General features: G+C 40.2%; 1 protein-coding gene across 1 annotated transcript; it reads left to right on the plus strand.

Annotated features, from left to right (window-relative positions):
• Positions 1-6,858: 6,858 nt before the first annotated feature.
• Positions 6,859-19,413, plus strand: mdfic2 (MyoD family inhibitor domain containing 2). The gene is made up of 4 exons (XM_066662669.1): positions 6,859-7,095; positions 7,201-7,294; positions 11,353-11,559; positions 15,497-19,413. Exons 2-4 carry the CDS (start codon positions 7,204-7,206, stop codon positions 15,751-15,753), a joined length of 555 nt encoding a protein of 184 aa, XP_066518766.1. The 5' UTR covers positions 6,859-7,095; positions 7,201-7,203; the 3' UTR covers positions 15,754-19,413.
• The last annotated feature ends 1,227 nt before the right edge of the window (positions 19,414-20,640 follow it).

The raw sequence follows: 20,640 nt of genomic DNA on the forward strand, positions 1-20,640 counted from the left end.
GATGGTAATGAGAAAGATAAATTGACAATGTGTAAAATACAGTGCGGGCATGTAGATGAGCCTCCAGCACTGTGTGCTTGGAGAGCGGGAGCAGAGTCCTGGAAATCTAGGACAAAAGAAACCCTCAGTAACAAGGACAAATACTCGGAAATACAGGGCTAGCATTGTGTTACCCTTGACTCTTAAAGTATATATGAATCAAAGGCCTTATTAGCCACATGACACCATCGGGGAGCGTTTCTTTCCCCGGGACTACTTAAGGCTGGACTCATAATGTGCTTCAGTTTAAACCCAATCATAATCTGTCTTGCGCAATAACAACAAGACGACCCTTTACTGAGAATGTCTGATGTCATATCATAATTGCACTAATGGTGAAAACCTCTTTTCTCTTTTAAGACCACCTGCAATTAGTCACTTTAAACTGCTGTATCCCTCACAAAGAACAAAAGGTCCATTTAAGACTGCTGTGATTACTCTGTGGCAGGCTGAACTCTTCGTGCTGAAAGCATACTTTAAAGCCACTGTTTTGACATTCGCAACTAAATTAGCCAACGAAAACACGAAGGATGATGAGTAAAACGACTGAAAAGAGTAGTTTATCTGGAATACGGATTAAACTATGAGCTCAGGAAAGGCCCCAGCAAGAAATATCAGGACCTGCCACAAGAGATAAAACCTAAAGATAACGCTTAACTCCTCTTTCTTCCTGCCTCCATGATATTGCCTTTGTCGAGGAGATCAAAAATTCAAAAATATTCATCAAGAATGATCAGTCTGACATTGACAGCTAATTAAATAAAGAATCTAGTCAAATGGACCGCCTCCAACCAGTATGGAGCTGGAGAGAGAGGAACAAAAGCAAATCAGAGTTAATAGAAAAAGAAAAAAATCTATTTAGTCATTTACGAGGTTGAATAACTTCCAGGGTTTTCCGAGGCCCCCCTTTGGATTATCTCGGGAAGTCCCAAGTGAGCAGATAGCCTTAGGAAACCCACACTTCCTTTGCTATATAAAGAATCCCCTACAGACGTTATTCATATACTGTTAAGCTCCGGTTAAATCAAATTCCCTCTTTTCTCATATTTCCATGATATTTTTTTTCTATTGTAAGCTAATTTATCTGTAGTCTTAATTGGAAATGTTGATATCTATTTCTACTCTCAATCTGAGGGACCCTTTATCTTTCACTCCAGGTGTCATCTTGAGTTGCTGAGGAGGACCGTGAAGAGGCTGAGGTCAGCTGGGTGTCCACATGTGGCCCTGAAATATTGGTGGAAGCCAAGAAGATGAGAAAAGCTAAGGTAATGTTGGGTAGAAGGTAATTAGAATGAAAGGCATGCGGGTGCAGAGCTGGTGAGGGTCTCACTTACAACTAAATGAAGAACAAATGGAGGGTTGATGTCCACTGAGGAAAAGGGGCAGTGGCCTAAAAGTACAAAAGAAATTTTGTGAAAATAAACTTCAGAGAGTGAAGAAACTGGCTATGTCTGGATAAAGTTCATTATTAATGGATTAATTCTCAACTCATTAATGCATAATGAATTATGTATTTATGTATTCATTATTTATTTGAGATATGGGTGTAAAATTGCATAAGTACTGATGTAAGGGCTCTAATTCTGACATTTGGATTGCTGCTTGGATCAAGCCCCCTTTTATGGGCCCTAATGCAACTGTGCATATATTTACACTGGAAAGGTACATTTAAAGGAACACTAAGGAGGATTCTGAATTTCTGCAGGGCGCAATTCACTTTTACAGCAGTGTCCTGAAATCATGGGGAATGGGAGAAAGGGGTAATGTACTACCCTCCCCCAGAAGTTACTGAGTGCAGTTTCTGTAGTGCTGAGGCTGGAGTAGCAATGGCAGAGACATTATTCTTCCTTATTACAGTCCCATGAAGCATTACAATGATTTTGAAACTGTAAATTTAAGGCAAAAACACTACCTAGTGTTGCTTTAAAGCCCACAGTTCAAAATGCATATTTCCACTCAGGGCTTTTATTTACACTTTAATTTTCTCCTTTTTTTAATGTTCTGCTTTCCTTTCCATTTTTACTGTTTGTTACATGTAAAGCATACAAATTAAATGGGAATTTTGTGAAAAAAAGTGCTGCCTTTCTCTGGAATGGAGCATTCCACATCAAAGCTCTCGGAATGACTTCGTTCAAATCCTAAAGATTTAACTATGCAGAAAGTCTTGAAAAACCTCTGGAATTACTCTTTTTAATGCTGGGTCGTTATTCATTAGTGTTTCACCGGTGTTCAGAAGCAGGTTTCACCTTCCGTCCAACCGGCAATGAATTGACTCATCCTTCTTTAAGTCGTATATTCATTCCCAATAATAAATTAAATTTGGCTATTACATTACTGAATAAGGGTAAAGAGCAGAGCTGTGACTCAATTGCGGGTGCGTGTTTTTTTTATCCCTCTTTTATACAAATGAATTAATCCATTTTTGTCATTACACATAACATATTTCATTACTGCCGGCTAAAGAGATGTGCTACACCATAAATCATTTAGAGGCAGAGGAATCCTATTGCAATGTAATTAATTATAATCTGGATTTGGAATGTGACACGGAGGAAGCGCCGCAGAAGCACATTTTATCTCTCAAGGTGAAAGAGGATGTCAGCAGTCAGTCTGAAACGTCTGCTGTAAAACATGAACTCCGCAAAAGCTTAAACACTGCTACAGATTATGGACCAGGTCCACTTGCTTACACACAGACACACACATTAGCGCACACACAAATGCAGCATGTTCCTGAAGTCCAAGACCACACTGAAACACCTAGGATTTCTTCCTTTTAAAGAAGTGAGATTAAGAAGTAAACAATGTTTACAAAAGAGCTTATTTATTACTTTATTATTTCTGAAATACGGTGCCTCTTACATGAGATACGGAATCAAACTGCTTTGAAGTCCCTCAATGCACCATAGAGTGGGTCCATCACATGGGGATGGCCATATTTATACAGCGTATCCGCAACATTCCTGATGCCGCTACTTCAGAATGTTATAATGTCAAAAAATCTGCAAGGGACTTTTAATTTGAAATGATGGACACCGAGAGTGGAGAAAAGAAAAAGGTGTACTGAAGTAGCCAATGTTAAGTTGATAGCTGATAGATTTTACAGTTGAAAAGATAATTCACAAAGTGACATTAAGCCTGTAGCACACCAGCTGGTTGCGCCACACCCAAACATTCAAAACTGGCACCGGCAACACTCCTCGACACACGCAGGTGCAGCATGACACAACACATTCTGTTTACCTGTGTGAAACATGGCTGACATCTGACCCTGACCATCTCCGAATATGGTTTGAGCGATCAGATCGTGAGCCAATCACAATGCTTGGGGGCGCTTATGCATGGCTTTTCATATGGACCAAGATCCAATCACCAAAAGTACAAGTTAATGCCAGGTGTAAACAGGCCCCATGTGTCAGTATTATGGTTGTTTCATAATGTAAAGAAGAATTATGGTAGAAAATGACTCATATAGATTCCACCTAGTGCAGCATTGCAGGAGTAAAAATAGAGTAATACTCCTAATTAAAAAAACGAGTAATAATCCTAATACCACTCTGAAGTGCTCGAGTAGTGTAATATTCACCGTCACAGCAGATTAAAACCAGTTCCACCCAGTCTCAGACTTTTATGAAAACTCTACAGAGGGCTTTTAATTTGAAATGATGGATACAAGAAGTGGAGACATGATGACGCTCGACTACAGTGGCCAGCAGAGTCAGCTCACAACAACATTTACAAAACGTGCTACATTTTAGAAGGGAATTTTCACACCGGTCACGACCGGCTCAAGGAGGACAATTGGACTTAAGATCGAGCTCAATAAAGCCAAAACAGATCAGTAAAATAGTTTTATAGTTTATAGTTTATATACAGTACCTCTTTCGTTTCCTCCTGAATAAACTTGCAGTGAATGGAATAATGATATAGCATCTGCAGCTATCAGAGCTGTTAGAGATATCATTATACAGAAAACACATTACTCACAGATGCGGGAATAACATCCCAATTGAGAATGATGAGCCTCAAAAAAAAACTTCATGTTCTAGACATCATAGTAGTGTGCAATGTCTGATGAAAACATTTCAAACCATTTCACATGGACAGGCCTCAAAACATGTGCATGTAGCTAAAGGATAATGTTCATAGCAAGGTTTTCTTCACTGTGGAGACCTAGCTAACGCTCCAAAATGCTCTCAACCCCTTCCCACTAATGCGATTCCAGACACACTTGCCTTGACCTAACAGCTCTAATCCGATAGATTTCCTATTGAATAAAAACCCAGTAATGCTCTTAAAGCGCTGCTCGGCATCTCTATTTACAGAGCACTTCCCTTTGAACGAGGCATCTGCGGCCTGCTCCGACAAACACCCTCACATCTTAATTTTTCAATTAACCAGCCTCTTGTGCTCTGAGCATATGCAAACACAGCAGGGCATCCTTTAAAATGCAACACTAATGTGCAGGCTAATTAGAGTAAATTGGCAAGCTTGTAAACTGAGAGAAATTTGAATACAGCTCAGTATCAATCCATCCCTCGCTGGTTTTGCTTTTGATATTCACTGCATGCAGTAGCTGTTCATTTAAACACTTGTGTTGTAGAGAGGTAAAATAACTGTGACACTCAGTTGATTTTATGTTCGGAGGACAAAAAGTGTTCCAGGTGAGTTTGGACGAAGCCTTGTAGGACATGCTGAAATTAAAATCAGTTGCAAGGGAAACTGTTATACCATTTACCACTAAAATCAATGTTGTGAATTTGGACCCTGCTATGCTGGCCAACCAGCATGACCCTGTTTGAGCTTCCATCAGTTTTCACAGTACAGCTTATTCAGACATTTACCAAACAAACACAAAACCAGTACAGGGGGTATTACTCAAAGCAGGATTTCTCAGCTTAGTCAGATAAATGAAGCCTCAAATCAAATCTGTTATACAGGAAAGGCGTTTACATCCTCAACTCTGGGCTTACAGTATCTAGCTAACTTGTAAATCCTGCTTTGTAGAACAGCCCTCTGGATTTCTCATTTTAGTCAGATAGTCTAGTCAGCCCTTTGACTTTTGGCTTAAGTTATCCTGAAAACTGAGAATTCCTCAGGGCATTATACCAAGCATGATTACTTGGTTTAGCCAGATAACTTATGCCTCAAGTCAAACATTAAAGCACTGGCGAGCTTTGTGGGAGTCAGATGTGGGCCTTGGATTATGGCACTTATTGTGTGTACCAGACGTTGGCCCAGAATTGTTCTGCAACACACCTGACATATGGCCTCTGGCCCCATATAAGGTGGAGCTGTGGCTGAGTTACCATGAGTAACAACATCATTCAATGCCAAATGTGGGCCAAAAGAGAACTGCAGATGTGCCACATTTGGACCAAACCTTCATTGCCATTTGGGCTCAAATGTGGGATAAATTTTTCTAACAAACTCATAAGTTCTGCTTTGTAGAAATTAAACTACAGTCTGTCATCACATAACTTCACACATAGTAAAAATGCCTTGGCTTTTATTTGACACTCTTTTATTTAGAGTGTCACTAAATAAATGTGTCTTACCATTCTCTTTTGTCCTCCTTTTCTTGGCTGAAATGTCTGGCTGTAATATTGCCCTTAAATGTGTCATTCCCATAATCTCAACATGTCTTGGAGACAGCAGAAATGTGTTGTTATGGTTGCATCTTGGCTACAGCTGATTTATTAATATAATTAACCTTTATTTATTTTAATCAAAATCGTGTCTAGAATGCTTTTGGATGTTTTGCAATAAAAAGTTTTTTTTTCTCCTAATTTCCAAGTGCCTTGTGCCCAGTAATTCCAGGTAAACTCTGGATTTTTCACATTCACACTCAGGTTACCATTGTAATAAACATATTAAATGTAAAATTAACATTATGTAAGTGTTACAAAAATTTCATTCCACTCGGGATGTGCCACACAGCAGGATTTCTACGTTTAACCAGATCATTTAGACAGTCTTCAACACCGGTAATTTAGCTAGCGCTATGTAACTCCTGATTACGCCTGGTAATTCACGCATAGTAGATTCTCAATTTAGCCAGACAGCTAGACAGTGTACCCAAACTCAAGATGGAAATAAGGTGGGACATTGGGCAACTATCATCTTCGGGCTAAAATTATCTGGCTAAATGAAAAATCCTGCTTTGAAGAAAAGCCTACCTTTTAACTTAATTAAACTGATAGCCCTGCATACAATTAAGGAAAACAACAATTTATTTAACCATTTTATAAGTTTAACTCACCAATAAGTAGAAAACAAAATGTATATTACTGTCGGAAAAAACGTGGACTTTGACTAATCGTCAACAAATTAATGTAGTTTAATCAACGTAAACTGGGCGTAAACATCACGACAAGATGTCGTTGCAAATGGCGGGGTGTGTGATTGGGCTGCATCCCAAACGGCTCACTACTGCATTTTTATCATGAAATAATAGCTTATGTGTTCAAATGAATCATCATATGCCTATGAGACATTTTAGACTCTTATCTGAACAGATCTTCAAATTGGCATACGGTGCACTATTTGCGTTTAGAAGTCACTTTAGCTAAATCAATTGGCGCCATATTCCCTACGTAGTGCACATTGTGAGTTATGGCAGTGTCAGGTTTTATAGGTCAAACCGTGCACCATTAGATTATTCACCAGCGTCTACATCTTATATGTATATTTCCTACACATAGTACTGCTCTATTTGGGCGCAGGAGTCATTAAATGTATACATCCAGTGCACTACGTAGGGAGCATGGCTCGATTTGTGACACAGCCAATCACTTTTCCTCAGTCGGGACTCCGGGGAAGAGCTGCAAGTCCCCACAGGTGCCGAGGGAGTTGTTGATCGCAAGATAAGTCCCTTTTTTAAACGATATTTTTATTAGAGTGTCAAAAAGGTCTTTATATTTCTCTATTTTCTCGTAACTACCCTCAGTGTTAGCTTCTCTGCAGGGAGGCGTAATAACACAGGCGCCAGAGCCGTAATGAGGGAAAGAGAGAGCTGTTGATTATCGGACTCCTTTGCATTAAAGCAGCTCAGGGGTAAGTTCTGTAGTTTTGTTTTGTTTTGTTTTTTTGGAAAACGCGCAGCTCATTTTCAGCCCGACTGTATGTATTTTGTGTATCGTTTGTGTTTGTTTGTGGCAGATAATGGCTGTAAAGAAACCCAGACGTGATGAAGTGAAGGAGGTTGAGTTGATTGAGATGGAGACAGAGGAGAGAGCCTCTCTGGTCCGAGATGGTGAGTTAGTTTAAAGCTGATTCATTATCTGGTCTGGATTAACTATTGGACTAATGCTCGCAAACGTATTAATTAAGTCTGAACCTGTTTCCCCGTTGTGTTTACACGTCAGTAGTTCATGGCCAGATCCTGTACAATATCATTTTTTTCTCATTTATAATAATAATAATGTATCCTATTAACTGTATCTGATATATACTCTCCAAACAAATCCCTCAGTGACATATTTAAAACATGCCTTTATTGTAAGATTACTGCAGACACCATAGCTGTTTACGTAGTTTAATATGCTGTCAGCAAAAATACATGTATCCTTATATACAGCTATTTTACGCCCGTCATTCTTGCATTGAATGGCCTTACACTGATTTCCAGAGGTTCACTTTTGTAAAAAAGGCAATTATTATTTTCATATTATGTCTTGAAGAACAACAATAATCAGGATACATTTTAATCAACATTTTTTTTATTGTTCAGAGTGATGTAGACTGTTCAATCACACATACTCACTATAACACTGAAGCCAACTCCAGAGCTGTTTGACGAGTGTGTTACATGTATAGTTTGAGCATTAGTGATATAAATGAAACACACACAAGCACATTCATGTTGCACATAGCACTACGATATTTAATTGCACAGCCCTGTTTACTCTGACCAAATTAATTCATTAACTGTATTTTGTCACAGGTGATAAAAGCTTAACTTAGTTAGCTTCCTAATGAGCTTAAAGTTGTTCTGTAGCAGTGTTTATGCGATGCATCACAGCATCATATCAAACACAGTCGAGTAGAAAATATTTAGCTTACATTGATTTGCTGTTTGAGCAGCACTGTGGCACAGCACGCTGTCAGCAGGGTTCTGGGGTTGTGGGTTCAGTCTCTGCCTCAGCTCACTGTCTGTGAGGAGTGTGGTGTGTTCTCCCAGTGTCTGTGTGGGTTTCCTCCGGATGCTTCGTTTCCTCTTCAACAGTTAGGGTTAAGTTCTGCAAAAGTGTCCATGTAAATGAATATGTGAGCGATGCGCTGTGATGGACTGGTGCTCTGTGCAGGAGGTGACCCTGTGATTCTGAGTAGTCTCTGGACACACCATGACCCTAAACAAGATGAAGGGGTTACAGAAAATGAGTGAATTACCTGTTTTTGAAGAGGAACTGACCTGTGAGATCTAATCCCTGATCACATTGTAAGGTCACAATACAACAAGCCAGTCACTTCTTATGAAATGAGGAGTTGGCAGGAATAACGATATTGTGATATTTTTTTCCCCTTTATGAAAATGTGCATATGGAGACATGGCAACATATTCCAACAATTCCTCCAACCAATCACAGAAACACACTATCCAAGGTCATCATGATGTAAACGGAGTTATGAGCAGCTCCCATTATTTGGGTGCCATGTTGTTTAGGAACAATAAGCCTATGGGAACTAAACATTAATGGCTGGGCACCTCAGACTTTGCCTCTCTGTGATTGGTTGGAGAAATCATTTAGTATTAAATGCCTCCCCATTTCTAATTTGCATAACATTCAACACCTCAAGTCTATCAAGTTATTTGACCCTTACAAATCACCTGCTTTTATTAAAAAATCAATCCAATCAGTGTCTTCCGGTTCAGACAAAGGCAAAGTATTCCACAGCTGAGCAGACCCATGTACTCTGAGCATAACGTGGGTGTGCTTCATAGTACTGCTTTTTAAGGTTTGAGAAAAGTGTATTTATTAGAAACGATACATTCTTCTAAGATTTTACCTTAACATTACCACTTCAAACTCATTGTCATACTGCATTTGCCTGTAAAAGGGAGAATAGAGCCTCTGTCAGGCTCAGCACTGCTGAAACTGCACTATGTGACTATTGGAGGCAAGCAGGGAACCCCCACCACCACCACACCCTTTGTTTTCTGGACAGTGCTGTAAAAGCTAATTACACTTTGAGCAGGAGCAAAAATACCAAATCTCACCTAGACTTTAATGTAGAAAATTATAATAATTTTATGTTTAGTTATGGATCGGCTCTACTGGGCTGTTTATTGTGAAACTGTGACACAATGATAAAGAGCAACTTATAATTAAAAATAACATGAGGATACCAGGAAGGTTTTTGACTAGAAAGCAACGAAGGGTGTGTGTGTGTGTATTCACACCTACAATACTTCTCAATGAAATCTTATATAGATGTGGGGTGGGCATTATGGTTATATATTATTCTTATCATGAAAAACGATGTCTTATCATTGTTATATCACTGGATCTGATGTTAAAAGCATTTCTCTACTGTCAGAGCACTACACCATTAACCTTGCTCTGAGGATATTGGACGATCAATCCCACCCACTTTTTACTGAGTACTCCCCCCTCCCGTCTGGACGCAGGTTTCAAATGCCCAAAATAAAGTCAAAACAGGCCATCACGTCATGTGTGCCAAGGAGCATTCAATTACTGCACAGTTTAAAAATAAGCTCATGGACAGTTTAGATTATGCATTTTAATCAAGAGTTTAAAATTGTGTCCCTTGTCTCGGGTTCTTAGAATCTTTTTATGGTGTTGTTTTATTTATTGTTGTTGTGTATTAATTTTTAATGTGGCTTTTATTGTGTGCAAGACAAATTCCCTTAGGTGCAATAAAGGTTTCAATCAATCATATTGTCAGTACGTAAAGAACAGGGACCAAGTTCATGGTGATGTTTGCAAACTTTGGTGTTCAGGAAGTGCAGGTAGATTAGATGGCTTAATAATCCTCTTCATACCGTGTCACTGTTTATTCTCACACTATTACAATGTCACAATGAACTGTTACACCCTTAAAAATAGGCCTTTTAAATTATGTGCAGGGTGTGAAATAATTTCAAACAATAATACTCAACTTTTTTTTTTTTAATGTGGCCCTTCTGTTGATCAAACCTCAAACAAAAATCATTTTCACATTAATATATAGTACCTTGATGTTTTGCTTTGTGAACTTGATTATATGGAGGTTATCCCTGGTGCTGTTGAACCTTGTGGCTGTTGCGTATGACATGTTTTCATTTCCTCTCATTATAAACCGTGAGTGATAGATTTCTCAAGTCTGCCAATGCTCAATGTGTGCGTGTTCACAAATAGATGCCTCAGAACTTTCTGAGCAAATTACTTTTTTACCCACTTTTCTGAATTATTCAGTTCAAGGAGGGGGAGGGTTTGCAGGGGGGGGAGGGGGGTGCTGGGGTTGGGGGAAAAGAATCAGCCAATACAGCCCAGAGCCATTTTCATTTGTCTTTCTCCCTTTCTCTTTTATTCTGAACTAACAATGCAGATTCCTGTACTGAAAATATGTCCCGTGTGTTAATTAATCATAAGACATTAAATGTTAAATAAAAGAGAGAAAAGAACAGTGAATAATTCATTGGGGATAGGTGGGAGAAAAATAAACAGGCTAGCTCAAGCCAAGGCCATAATTCATTAATAGTTTGCATTCCGATCTGTCCGTGAAAGGTGGATTCATTATTGAGTGATTTCTGGGCTCTGAGAGCTGAGGCGTGCTGCAGGATTTGGGCCACCGTGTTTTGAGAAACATTTTGCTTGAGGACAAATGCATGTCTGAAGCCAAAAATGAGGCGTCGCCGTTTAGTGCCTTCTCCTCGTTCTCATTGAATATGAACATGTTTGTTGATGCATTTTAGAACATCATCGCAGCTTGTAGCAGGATGCGAGATAATAGTTTGTTACAGATACACAAAGAAGTCTGCCATTATTTCAGCTTGGAGTTAGCCATGTAAAGTAAGGATGCATAATGTTACTGTAATCACATCTGTTTCAGCAGATTGTAGCTTTTGAATATATACCGTTATGGCACAATGTGAGTGTGATGATGTGATAGATGTTTAGATATTGGATCTCAACATAAACAATCAAACCAATGGTCACGGTGATGGTGTTCCCTAATGGCAGATGGTCATGAGGTTTTGGAGTCTCATGCCCTGAAACTTGATTAGACTTTGAAATGACTAGTTGTAAAGCTGAGGTAAGTATTTAATGCATTATTTGTCCTGATCCTGAACAGTGTATGTTTCCTCAGATTCGGCAGGTGTGAAAGTGTTGGACATGGCTCCAGAGAAGACCTTGCATAGACTGAGTACTATTTTAGAACGAGAATCAGGAGAAAACAATGGAGACTCAGGATCTGCTGGATCCTCCTCCTCCTCCTCCTCCTTGTGCTCTGTGGATAAATACAGTACCGACTGCTCCTCTACCGAGTCCTTCTCTGACTCTCAGGACACTGAAGGTGAGTGGTGTGTGAATGCCGTCACTAATCAGGATGCATTTACTCAAGGCTTAATTTTTCCAGGTTATACATATGTTAAACCCTTCAAAATAATTCTGCATATTGTATATTTGGACATTTTAAATAAATATGAGACATAGGCTAATTTACAGTAGGTTTTTTACTTTTTTAATAGATTTGTTTACATTGGGGTGGGGGGGTCTTAATTATGTGCTTTAATTTAAACTGCCTGTTATTTTGCATCTTTGGCCCAAAGATTGATAAACCTAATCAGTCATATACATTTATTCATTCATTAATTGTCTGTAACTGCTTATACAGTTCAGGGTCATGGTGGATCCGGAGCCTACCTGGAATCACTGGGTGCAAGACAGGAACACACCCTGGAGGGGGCGCTAGTCCTTCACAGGGTGACACACACACTCACATTCACTCACACACACCTATGGTCAGCAATCCACCTACCAATGTGTGTTTTTGGACCGTGGGAAGAAACAGGAGCACCTGGAGGAAACCCACGCAGACACAGGGAGAACACACCAAACTTCCCACTTCTTCTGCGCCACCGTGCTGTCCCCAGTCACATACGTTTGGTCTGTTTTTCTGCCCTTAATCTACTGATGAATTAATCGTATCGTTTAATCTGTGTGTCACACAGCTTTCTGTATTGAAGTCTTGTATTTTTGTGACAATTTTACTTAACGTTGTCTGCCATTTTACAATAAAAGTTTTAAAGCGAGCACTGGCCCTGTCATTGAGAGCCCCTGGTTTGATCCCCAGTGACGCCTCTGCCAACCGCGGCAAGGCGTGCAAGAGGGTGCAGTTAGCCTCGCTCTCTCTGGGTGGGTACGTTGGATACCCGCTATCTTTGGATCACCAACACACAGAACTGGCCTGTATGGGCGTCTGCTAGCAGACATGACTGAACTGAGCCGTTAGGATTCTCCTTCGGTGTGTTGAACTGTCCAGTAGTGTTACGTTAGCTGAAGTTCCAAAAGATGGAAATGGTTTCGCATTTTGGAGGAAGCATGTGCTTTATGGGAGCCCTAGTTAATGGGATGAAATTGGTGTCAATTAATGATTTGAGAGAAAATTGGAATAAAATTATGTAAAATATTGTTCACTGACCCCCACACGGCCCAAAAACACACTTTGGAAGGTGGATAGGTGATTTAAAATGTTCATGGGTGTGAATGTGTGTTGCCCTGTGAAGAACTGGCACCCTCTCTAGTGTGTGTTCCTGCCTTGTGCCCAGTGATTCCGGGTAGGCTTCGGACCCACCTCGACCCTGAACTGGATAAGGGTTACACTATACAACATATGTTTTGTCACCAAGGGGTGAAAACTATTTGAACTGTTGTTGTTTTTTTTTAAAGAATCTGGTATTTATTGTATGTGTATTGATGTCTCATGACAAGCCTACTGAGAAAAATGTTATGTCTAATCATTTGATGACATTAGGATCTTTAAGTGTTGCAGTATATTCTGCGGTAGGTTGCTACAAGTGTTCATTCATGCATTTTTAAAGGCTTAATTATCAAAAGGTATTTATAATTTACATTGAGGGGAAAATATGGGAGAAGAAAATCATATATCTTTAAAGACTGGCCAGAGCAGTGGAAAAACTATTAAGTAAATTAAGCAGCACATTCGATTAAGCTTACGTACTTGGATGTATGAATAATTAAAATCAGAGCACTGTGCATTGATATTGTGATACAGCATCTTCTGCAAGTCAGATTCTGTGCTATGGGCATAGCTTTCATTTCTGTCATGATATTAACAGTTTTATATTCCCAGTTTTTCTTCCACTGAGCTACAGTTGTTCTTAAAGGAACATTATGTAATATTTTTTACCTTAGACTTCATTCACTCACTCATTCATTCATACATTGTCTGTAAGAGCTTATCCAGGTAAGGGTTGCTGTGTGTCCAGAGCCTACCCGGAATCATAGGGCGCCAGGCAGGAACACACCATGGAGGGTCGCTAGTCCTTTACAGGGTGACACACACTCACACATTCACTCACACACTCACCTGTAAACACTTTTAAGTCGCCAATCCACCCAATAAAGTGTGTTTTTGGACTGTGTGAGGAAATCGGAGCACCAGGAGGAAACCCACGCAGACACAGGGAGAACACACCACACTCCTCACAGACAGTCACCCGGAGGAAACCCACGCAGACACAGGGAGAACACACCACACTCCTCACAGACAGTCACCCGGAGGAAACCCACGCAGACACAGGGAGAACACACCACACTCCTCACAGACAGTCACCCGGAGGAAACCCACGCAGACACAGGGAGAACACACCACACTCCTCACAAACAGTCACAGGAGGAAACCCACGCAGACACAGGGAAAACACACCACACTCCTCACAGACAGTCACCCGGAGCGTGACTAGAACCCATCTATATTAAACTTGCAGCTTTAAAATCATTATGATGCTTCACTGACCTGTAATAAGGAGAATAGAACTTCAGTTTTTGCTCCTCTGGGCTCAGCACTACAGAAACTGCACTGAAACCCCCACCTCCCTGTTGATTTCAGTACAGTACTTTAATAACAAATTACACTAGGGGGAGCCCCAGGAGCAAAACAAAAGAAACTCATTTTACGTAGTGTATCTTTAAGGGAAGTTGTTAAGAAATATTTTGATGGAGTAAAAGCACAGTGAAAAATCCAGTAAGGTTTATTGTGAAGTATAAATAATAAGCTTGATTTGTCTGAAAAGCCTTTGTCTTTTAACATATAAAACAGTTTCAGTCATCAGCAGTTATCTGCCTTTAAAGTAACTGCAGCTGACTTTTAATACGCCTTGTGGTGTCAAAGAAAGCTTTTCCCTCTTGGTAAATATGACCCTTTGACGAGGAGGGAAAAAAAGGAAAGGATCGCCAATAAAGATGGATGGTAATTGATTAGATCTCCAAACCGCTCCCTGAGTTCCCTCTCTCTTAGGGAGGGAAAGGTGATTCTTTAAATTATGCATGTGTAAAGAAATGCCACGGGAGAGACCGGAGGCTTTTAAAATGTTATAAACAAGAGGTGCAGACAGACGCGAGGTTATTAAGGGCCTTTGTCTCCCTCTCTCCTCTCTCTGCAAACCCCAAGATAAGAGTTCTTTAGAAAAGCTTTTAGGGTTTATTACATATGTGACAGTGTGCTTGAAGCTCTTGTCATGATTTGAAAACACTAAGGACTTTCTTTACCTTGACCTCATGTTCATTTAAGGACACCTGGCACTTTAAGTCCTCTGCTTAGACCAGACAGTTATGAAACCGCATTATTAGAGCTGCATTCGGTTCTCAAAGGTTGATAAGATGCATGCTTATCCAGCATTTATTCCAAAAGTCAGTGTATTAAAACAGCTGCTTTTGGAAAAAATGGCATCTCTTCTCATCTCTCCTTGTAATGAGTGAATTTAACAACTTGAAGGTGCCTGGTTTTTGTTCAGCTTTGGCTCACCACAGCTTTTATAAGCACAACCAATAGGTTCGGAAGCTTTGAAGCAGCTGTACAAAACTGGGCACCTTCAAGTTGCTAAATTTACTCATTAGAAGGAGAGAAGAGAGGTGAGGCCTGCTTCTTTTACAGCTCAAATACTTTTTATAAAGGGCTTTTTACTCTGTTTTTTTGTTTTCCTTCTAAGGTTCTGGAATGATACCTTCAAACAGCCGCATCAGTGATCCAAATTATTACAGCTTCTCATATTTATGAGTGTACAGATACCATATGCATTCATCATTGTGATCTCTCTATAAAATATTTTTGCTGACTAAAGTGCCAAACTGCAAGTCAACATTCATTACTGTCCATTAGGCCGCATTTAAACAGCATGCGTTTCTCGCTTCTCTGATAGCCATGAATAAGGAATCACTTCCTTACTTATTGCTACCATTCCCATGATTCCTTCTTCTCTGTTGATCAGATGCCTGTGCCGGGATCGTTCTGAACTGCCTCTTCTGCCGCTTCTACGACCTGTGCGTCACGCTGCCGGACACCTGCGAGAGAGCAGCCGGTCGCATCTGCCCTTCATACAAGTATTTAACAGCTCCTTTAGAGCCGGTGCACAGTAGTGACTGGAACTGCAAATGTGACTTCGACTGTGGCCTGTTTGACGCCTGCCATGACACGAGCGAGTGTCTGGAGCTGGCCATGGAGATTTCAGAGATCTGTTACCGCTAACATGCTGGAAAAAGACCAAAGAGAAAAGTGGAACCGAAGACTACAAGGCTGTACTTGGTACAGAAGCTGTTTGGGACACAAAGCATGGTTCTGTTTTTAATCTACCATCAGAGATTGCAAAATATTCATGAATGAGCTAAAGGAAGTGGAAAAACTGCTGATTTCACTGAATCAGTGTAGTACTCGGGTGATAACAACACTGATCTTGATCTGGAAGATCTTATTTGTTTTGGGTAGGGATACCACAAGATAAGAGTCCTTGGGCAAGACTCCTTATGATGCATCTGCCCACATCTTTAAGATGAAGTTGCTTTGGATAAGAGCATCTGTCAAATGCCTTAATTGTACATTTACAAGAACAAAATAGCAAGTATGTTTAGTAAATTATCATCTACTCTTGGGTAATGGTAAGCCTCTGTAAGAGGAGCATACACGACCTAGTCTTGAACATTTTGGCACTGAATCCCACCACTGCAGAAGCAAAAATAATGAGCGTATGAAATAGCGTCAAGGGTCCTGAGCTGTATTCAGCAGTGGATCCAAGCAAAGGTATGAGATATAGTGTATGACAGGCCCTTGAGCCAGCTTATGGCAGTTTTATCACAAAGGCGAGTGAAGTGTGGAAAACAATGGGCTTCACGTTCTCCTTGGGCAGGTAGCCTGTTTCAGCTGAAGTACAGTTGTTAACACAAACAGCTTGAGACACTGTTTTGTAGGACACTCGTCCTTCGAGGACCCATCAACCTTTGTTCTCCGTTCAGGAAGACCGCACTCTCGAGTGCGCTACGGCAACGCAGGAGATCGTTTCTGTCAGAGATGGGCTCTTGTCACATAATGGGGAAAGCTGCGCTGGTTCGATTGCGAGTGCGTTCCCGCGCATGCCATTCACACGTCCGTCTCTGCGAGAGGTCAGAGGAAAACAGGAGACTCGTCTCCACACGCTGAGATGGAGTGTTGTTCTGTTATCTTGCCTTGCTAAACATTTGTCTTTTTCTTGCTGATAGTCACATCAACAGCATAATCTCACTGCACAAACAGCCAAAATGGCAACACTCCACACCCAGGAGAGGTATAGAACACTTTATCATTGAGTATCACACTGGTGTTGGATTTAATTCCTGCACATTTCGGTGTTTAGATCTGTGCTTTGAAACTTGGCAGAGCCTATTAGGGCTGTGGCTATGTCAGTGACTGAGAAATTCACCTATTTATCAAGTGATCAGAACCAAAAATAGTCAAAATTGTATCAAAAGGACTAAGGCATGGCCTGTGTATTTGGGCTAAAGCCCTAAAAATGTCTCCGACATAATTTTTGTAGTGTGTTAGTGACACAAATATTCGGATCCAGGTTATTAGTTCATTCATTTAAATATTCTTATATATGCACTTAAATATAAAGTGGAACATTACTTGATTTGATCCAATAATATTGGAAACCTGTCCCATTCCAACAAGTTCTTGCATGACAAACTAACAAAAGCTAAGTGTTATAGCTAAGCTATGTCTTTATGATCTAACGTGTAAAACCTTTTAACAAGGGAAATGCTCACTTTCTCTGATTAACTGGCTCCTTACCTGGGTGTGTAAACCACTGCCTCAATCGTATTGCATGAGTTCTCTAGGTAAAATATGAACTATGAAAAGCAGGATAGGCCACCAGTGCATGCTCAATGCTCCAGGTTTTGGCTGCAACAAGAGGGATCTCAGTTTGTGTCCAATTTGCTTATTGCTGGAGTGCAATTACAAAAACGAGTTAATATGATGCCATAAAAAGCTATTAGAGGCCCATTGTGGTTTTTCACACGAGTCATGCCTGCGCAAACAGATGCTTGGTTAAACTGAAAACATCTGCACGTCTTAAACTTTTTGGATCTCTGTCAAATTCCCTGATAGCCGTGGGAGGCACTTGGGTTGTTCAGGTTTTCTAATGGTTTTGCATATGGTGCAAATGTCCCATCATTTGCTCGGACAACTTTATTTCAATATGTCCGTATACGGTGTAATGTGAAATCCCCAAATGTTTCTGTGGAAGTTGTCCTCGCGCGGCACAGTTCACAAATTACAGTGGAGAACGATGTCATTTATGGATCCATGGATGTTTCGTGCATGCGAGGTTATTGTATTGCAGAGGTGTTTCGATACACAATATTCAATACGATTATCATAATTCAGCATGATTGACATTTTCATGTTTGATAAAAGTAAGGTAAATTGCAGAGTGGGGTCTGGTTTTAGACACAAGCTGCGCGGGGGTATGAGAAGACCTGTCAGCCCATGGTTTCCCCCTTCTCCAACACCTTATGTCTAAAGATGTATCACTGAATATTCCCTTACATTTGACATACCCTGTGTTTTCATAATCTCTGGTCTGATGACCATTTTTGTTTGTATTTGTCTGGTTCGATTCTATGGTCTAGTTTTATTCTACATGCATTTCTTTGGTTCACATAAATCTGAACAATAATAAAAATCACAATATAAAATTTGAGCCTGGGCACAAGCAAACCCACTGTACTCTGATTGGTCGTGCTCAGATGCTTAGTTTTAAACATTCAGGATAAAAGATGTAAAATGAGAAAGGCTTAAAATTAAAACACTATTTTCAAGAGCATTCAAGTTTAATAGTTTAAATGAAAAATAATATTTTAAAGAGCATTTTGAAATCTGAAACTATGGAAAATATAAATTAACTGGCATCTTGCAGTTAATTCACACTGCTGTACCACTAACCTACGCAGTCTGCTTTCATAGGGTTGCCATGTTTACATGTTGTTTTTTCTTTCTCTTTCTTTGCTCCATAATTAGAAGCTCCTTTGTTGCTCATCTCTCTGTTCCTCTCATTAATGAGAAACAAGACAAGGCTTTCCTCTGAAGCTCACAGCGCTAATACGATCTCCCATCAGTGGCTTTTTTATCCTGCTACGAGCAGCCCTCCTGTGGGGCAAAGCTCAATGAAATATTAACATTGTGCGTTTAAAGCCTTTTTTTAAAAACAGCAGTGGTGTCAGCATCTCGCTGAGCGCTCCCTAAGCCAGGTCTATGTGGAGACACACTCCCAAAGCTTTATGTTTCCCTGTGTCTGTGGAATTATCGTAGCCTTGTCGTCCTAATGGGCTTTCTGTGTTAATATCTGCTACATTCTCACTGTGATTTTGGGTAAAACGGTCGAAGCAGCATAGCACTGGCATGATTTTGAGGTTGACCTGCACGATCTGGTTATTTTATGAGCTAAATTCTGTTTGTTCTGGATTGTGACAGAAATATATTCTCAGGTCAGTATTCATAAGAATCCCACGATGCCTGAAATGTTACCAAATGATGTCATGAGTAAAGCACAATGTATGTAATTGTTTGTGTATAAATGTATGTGAAATGAACATGTAGTGGTTGTGTGTCTTACTGAAGATTATTAGCAACATCAGATTATTCAGAGTATTAGTCACTCACAGGCAGGGGTGGGCAATATGATGATATTTATTATGATGATGATGATAAATTACCTTGTATTGCATCATATAAAGCTTTCATTGACATTGTCAGTTCTCGAAAGAACGCTAACCAACTGCACATTATCATGATAAACGATACACTTTCTTGAGCATGTTGGAATAGTGTCTGGATTTTTAAAGAACACTTCAAAAGGGAGCAAGACATACACTGTTTAACTGCTTCTAATGCAAAACCAAAATGATTATAGTCATTTTTAAATAAAAACTCAGTGTGGAGCGAAGGATATCTCCCATCAGACTTAGTTTTTTTGTTTGTTTGTTTTTACTGGTGCATAGACTTCCCTAAACCTATGCTAAAATAAAGCGAAACAGAGGCCCAGACTTGCACACAGTTGAACAGGTTATATCAGCTGATACCATCTTCTATTTTGTTCTCAGCTGAATATAAAAATCTGTTACTGTTAATGTTTGGGCACTTGGTATATTCTGTACTAATGTACTTGAGTGTTCATATGTGGCAGTGCTAGTGCATCGTGTCTGTGCTGCATGTGTCATGTTTAAATGACATTAAATATCGCCACATCACTGCCATGCTATATGGTGCTTTTCCATTGCATGGTACCTACTCGGCGTTACTCGACTCGACTGCATGGCTCAATGCGCTGGTCCTTGGTCAGGTTTCCATTTGTGTAGCTCCCTCAAGAAAAATGTAGCTGGTGATATCGCAAAGCGCAGTCTCTAACAGGAACTGCAGGCTTTCAAAACCACAGCAGCGGCAGTTATATTTAGCAACGTTTACATGTTTTAAACCTCATGTTTAGTCCCTACTCAGCTTGCTTGGAATCGCTTGCTGCAAAGACAAAAAAAAATGTACCAGATCCATGTACAAGGTAAGCACCAATATTTCTCACCTCTACACACAGGACAGTCTCCATTTTACTGAAGATCTCACAGTGGAACTTTAAAACCAAAGAAATACTCCATTGCATTAAGAGCAATATTGATTTACCACATTTCTCAAGATGATTTGTTTTCTCGGAAGATCCCTGTTCTTGTCTGCAAGTAAAGTATCTGGGCCATCTGAGAGGGTGTGTCAGCTCTATGTACAATCAAAGCCAAACCCCCCCTCTCGGTATGTAGGCTAGGATATGTGCCTTTGGGCTAGCTTCACTCGATACGCAATCCCCAATAGAGCTTGGTAGCTGGCCTGTAGGCTCACATTAGAGATACCTTTCAATCACAGACTGATCCCCATCCAGAGTGACAGGTGATTTTCCTCTGCGTCCAATTAATAACCTCATTTCAACAATTAAGAGTGGAAGTTCTTTGAAAACCTCAGTGGGCTTTCTGCTGGGTCCTGTGAGGATTGGCAGCCAGTCTCAGCCATGGCTGCTGAGTTGAGCCTGGCACTTAAACAGGCCCCAAGTTCATTCCCAAC

This window comes from Hoplias malabaricus, chromosome 3 (assembly GCF_029633855.1).
Source record: "Hoplias malabaricus isolate fHopMal1 chromosome 3, fHopMal1.hap1, whole genome shotgun sequence".
Classification (NCBI taxonomy): Eukaryota; Metazoa; Chordata; class Actinopteri; order Characiformes; family Erythrinidae; genus Hoplias; species Hoplias malabaricus.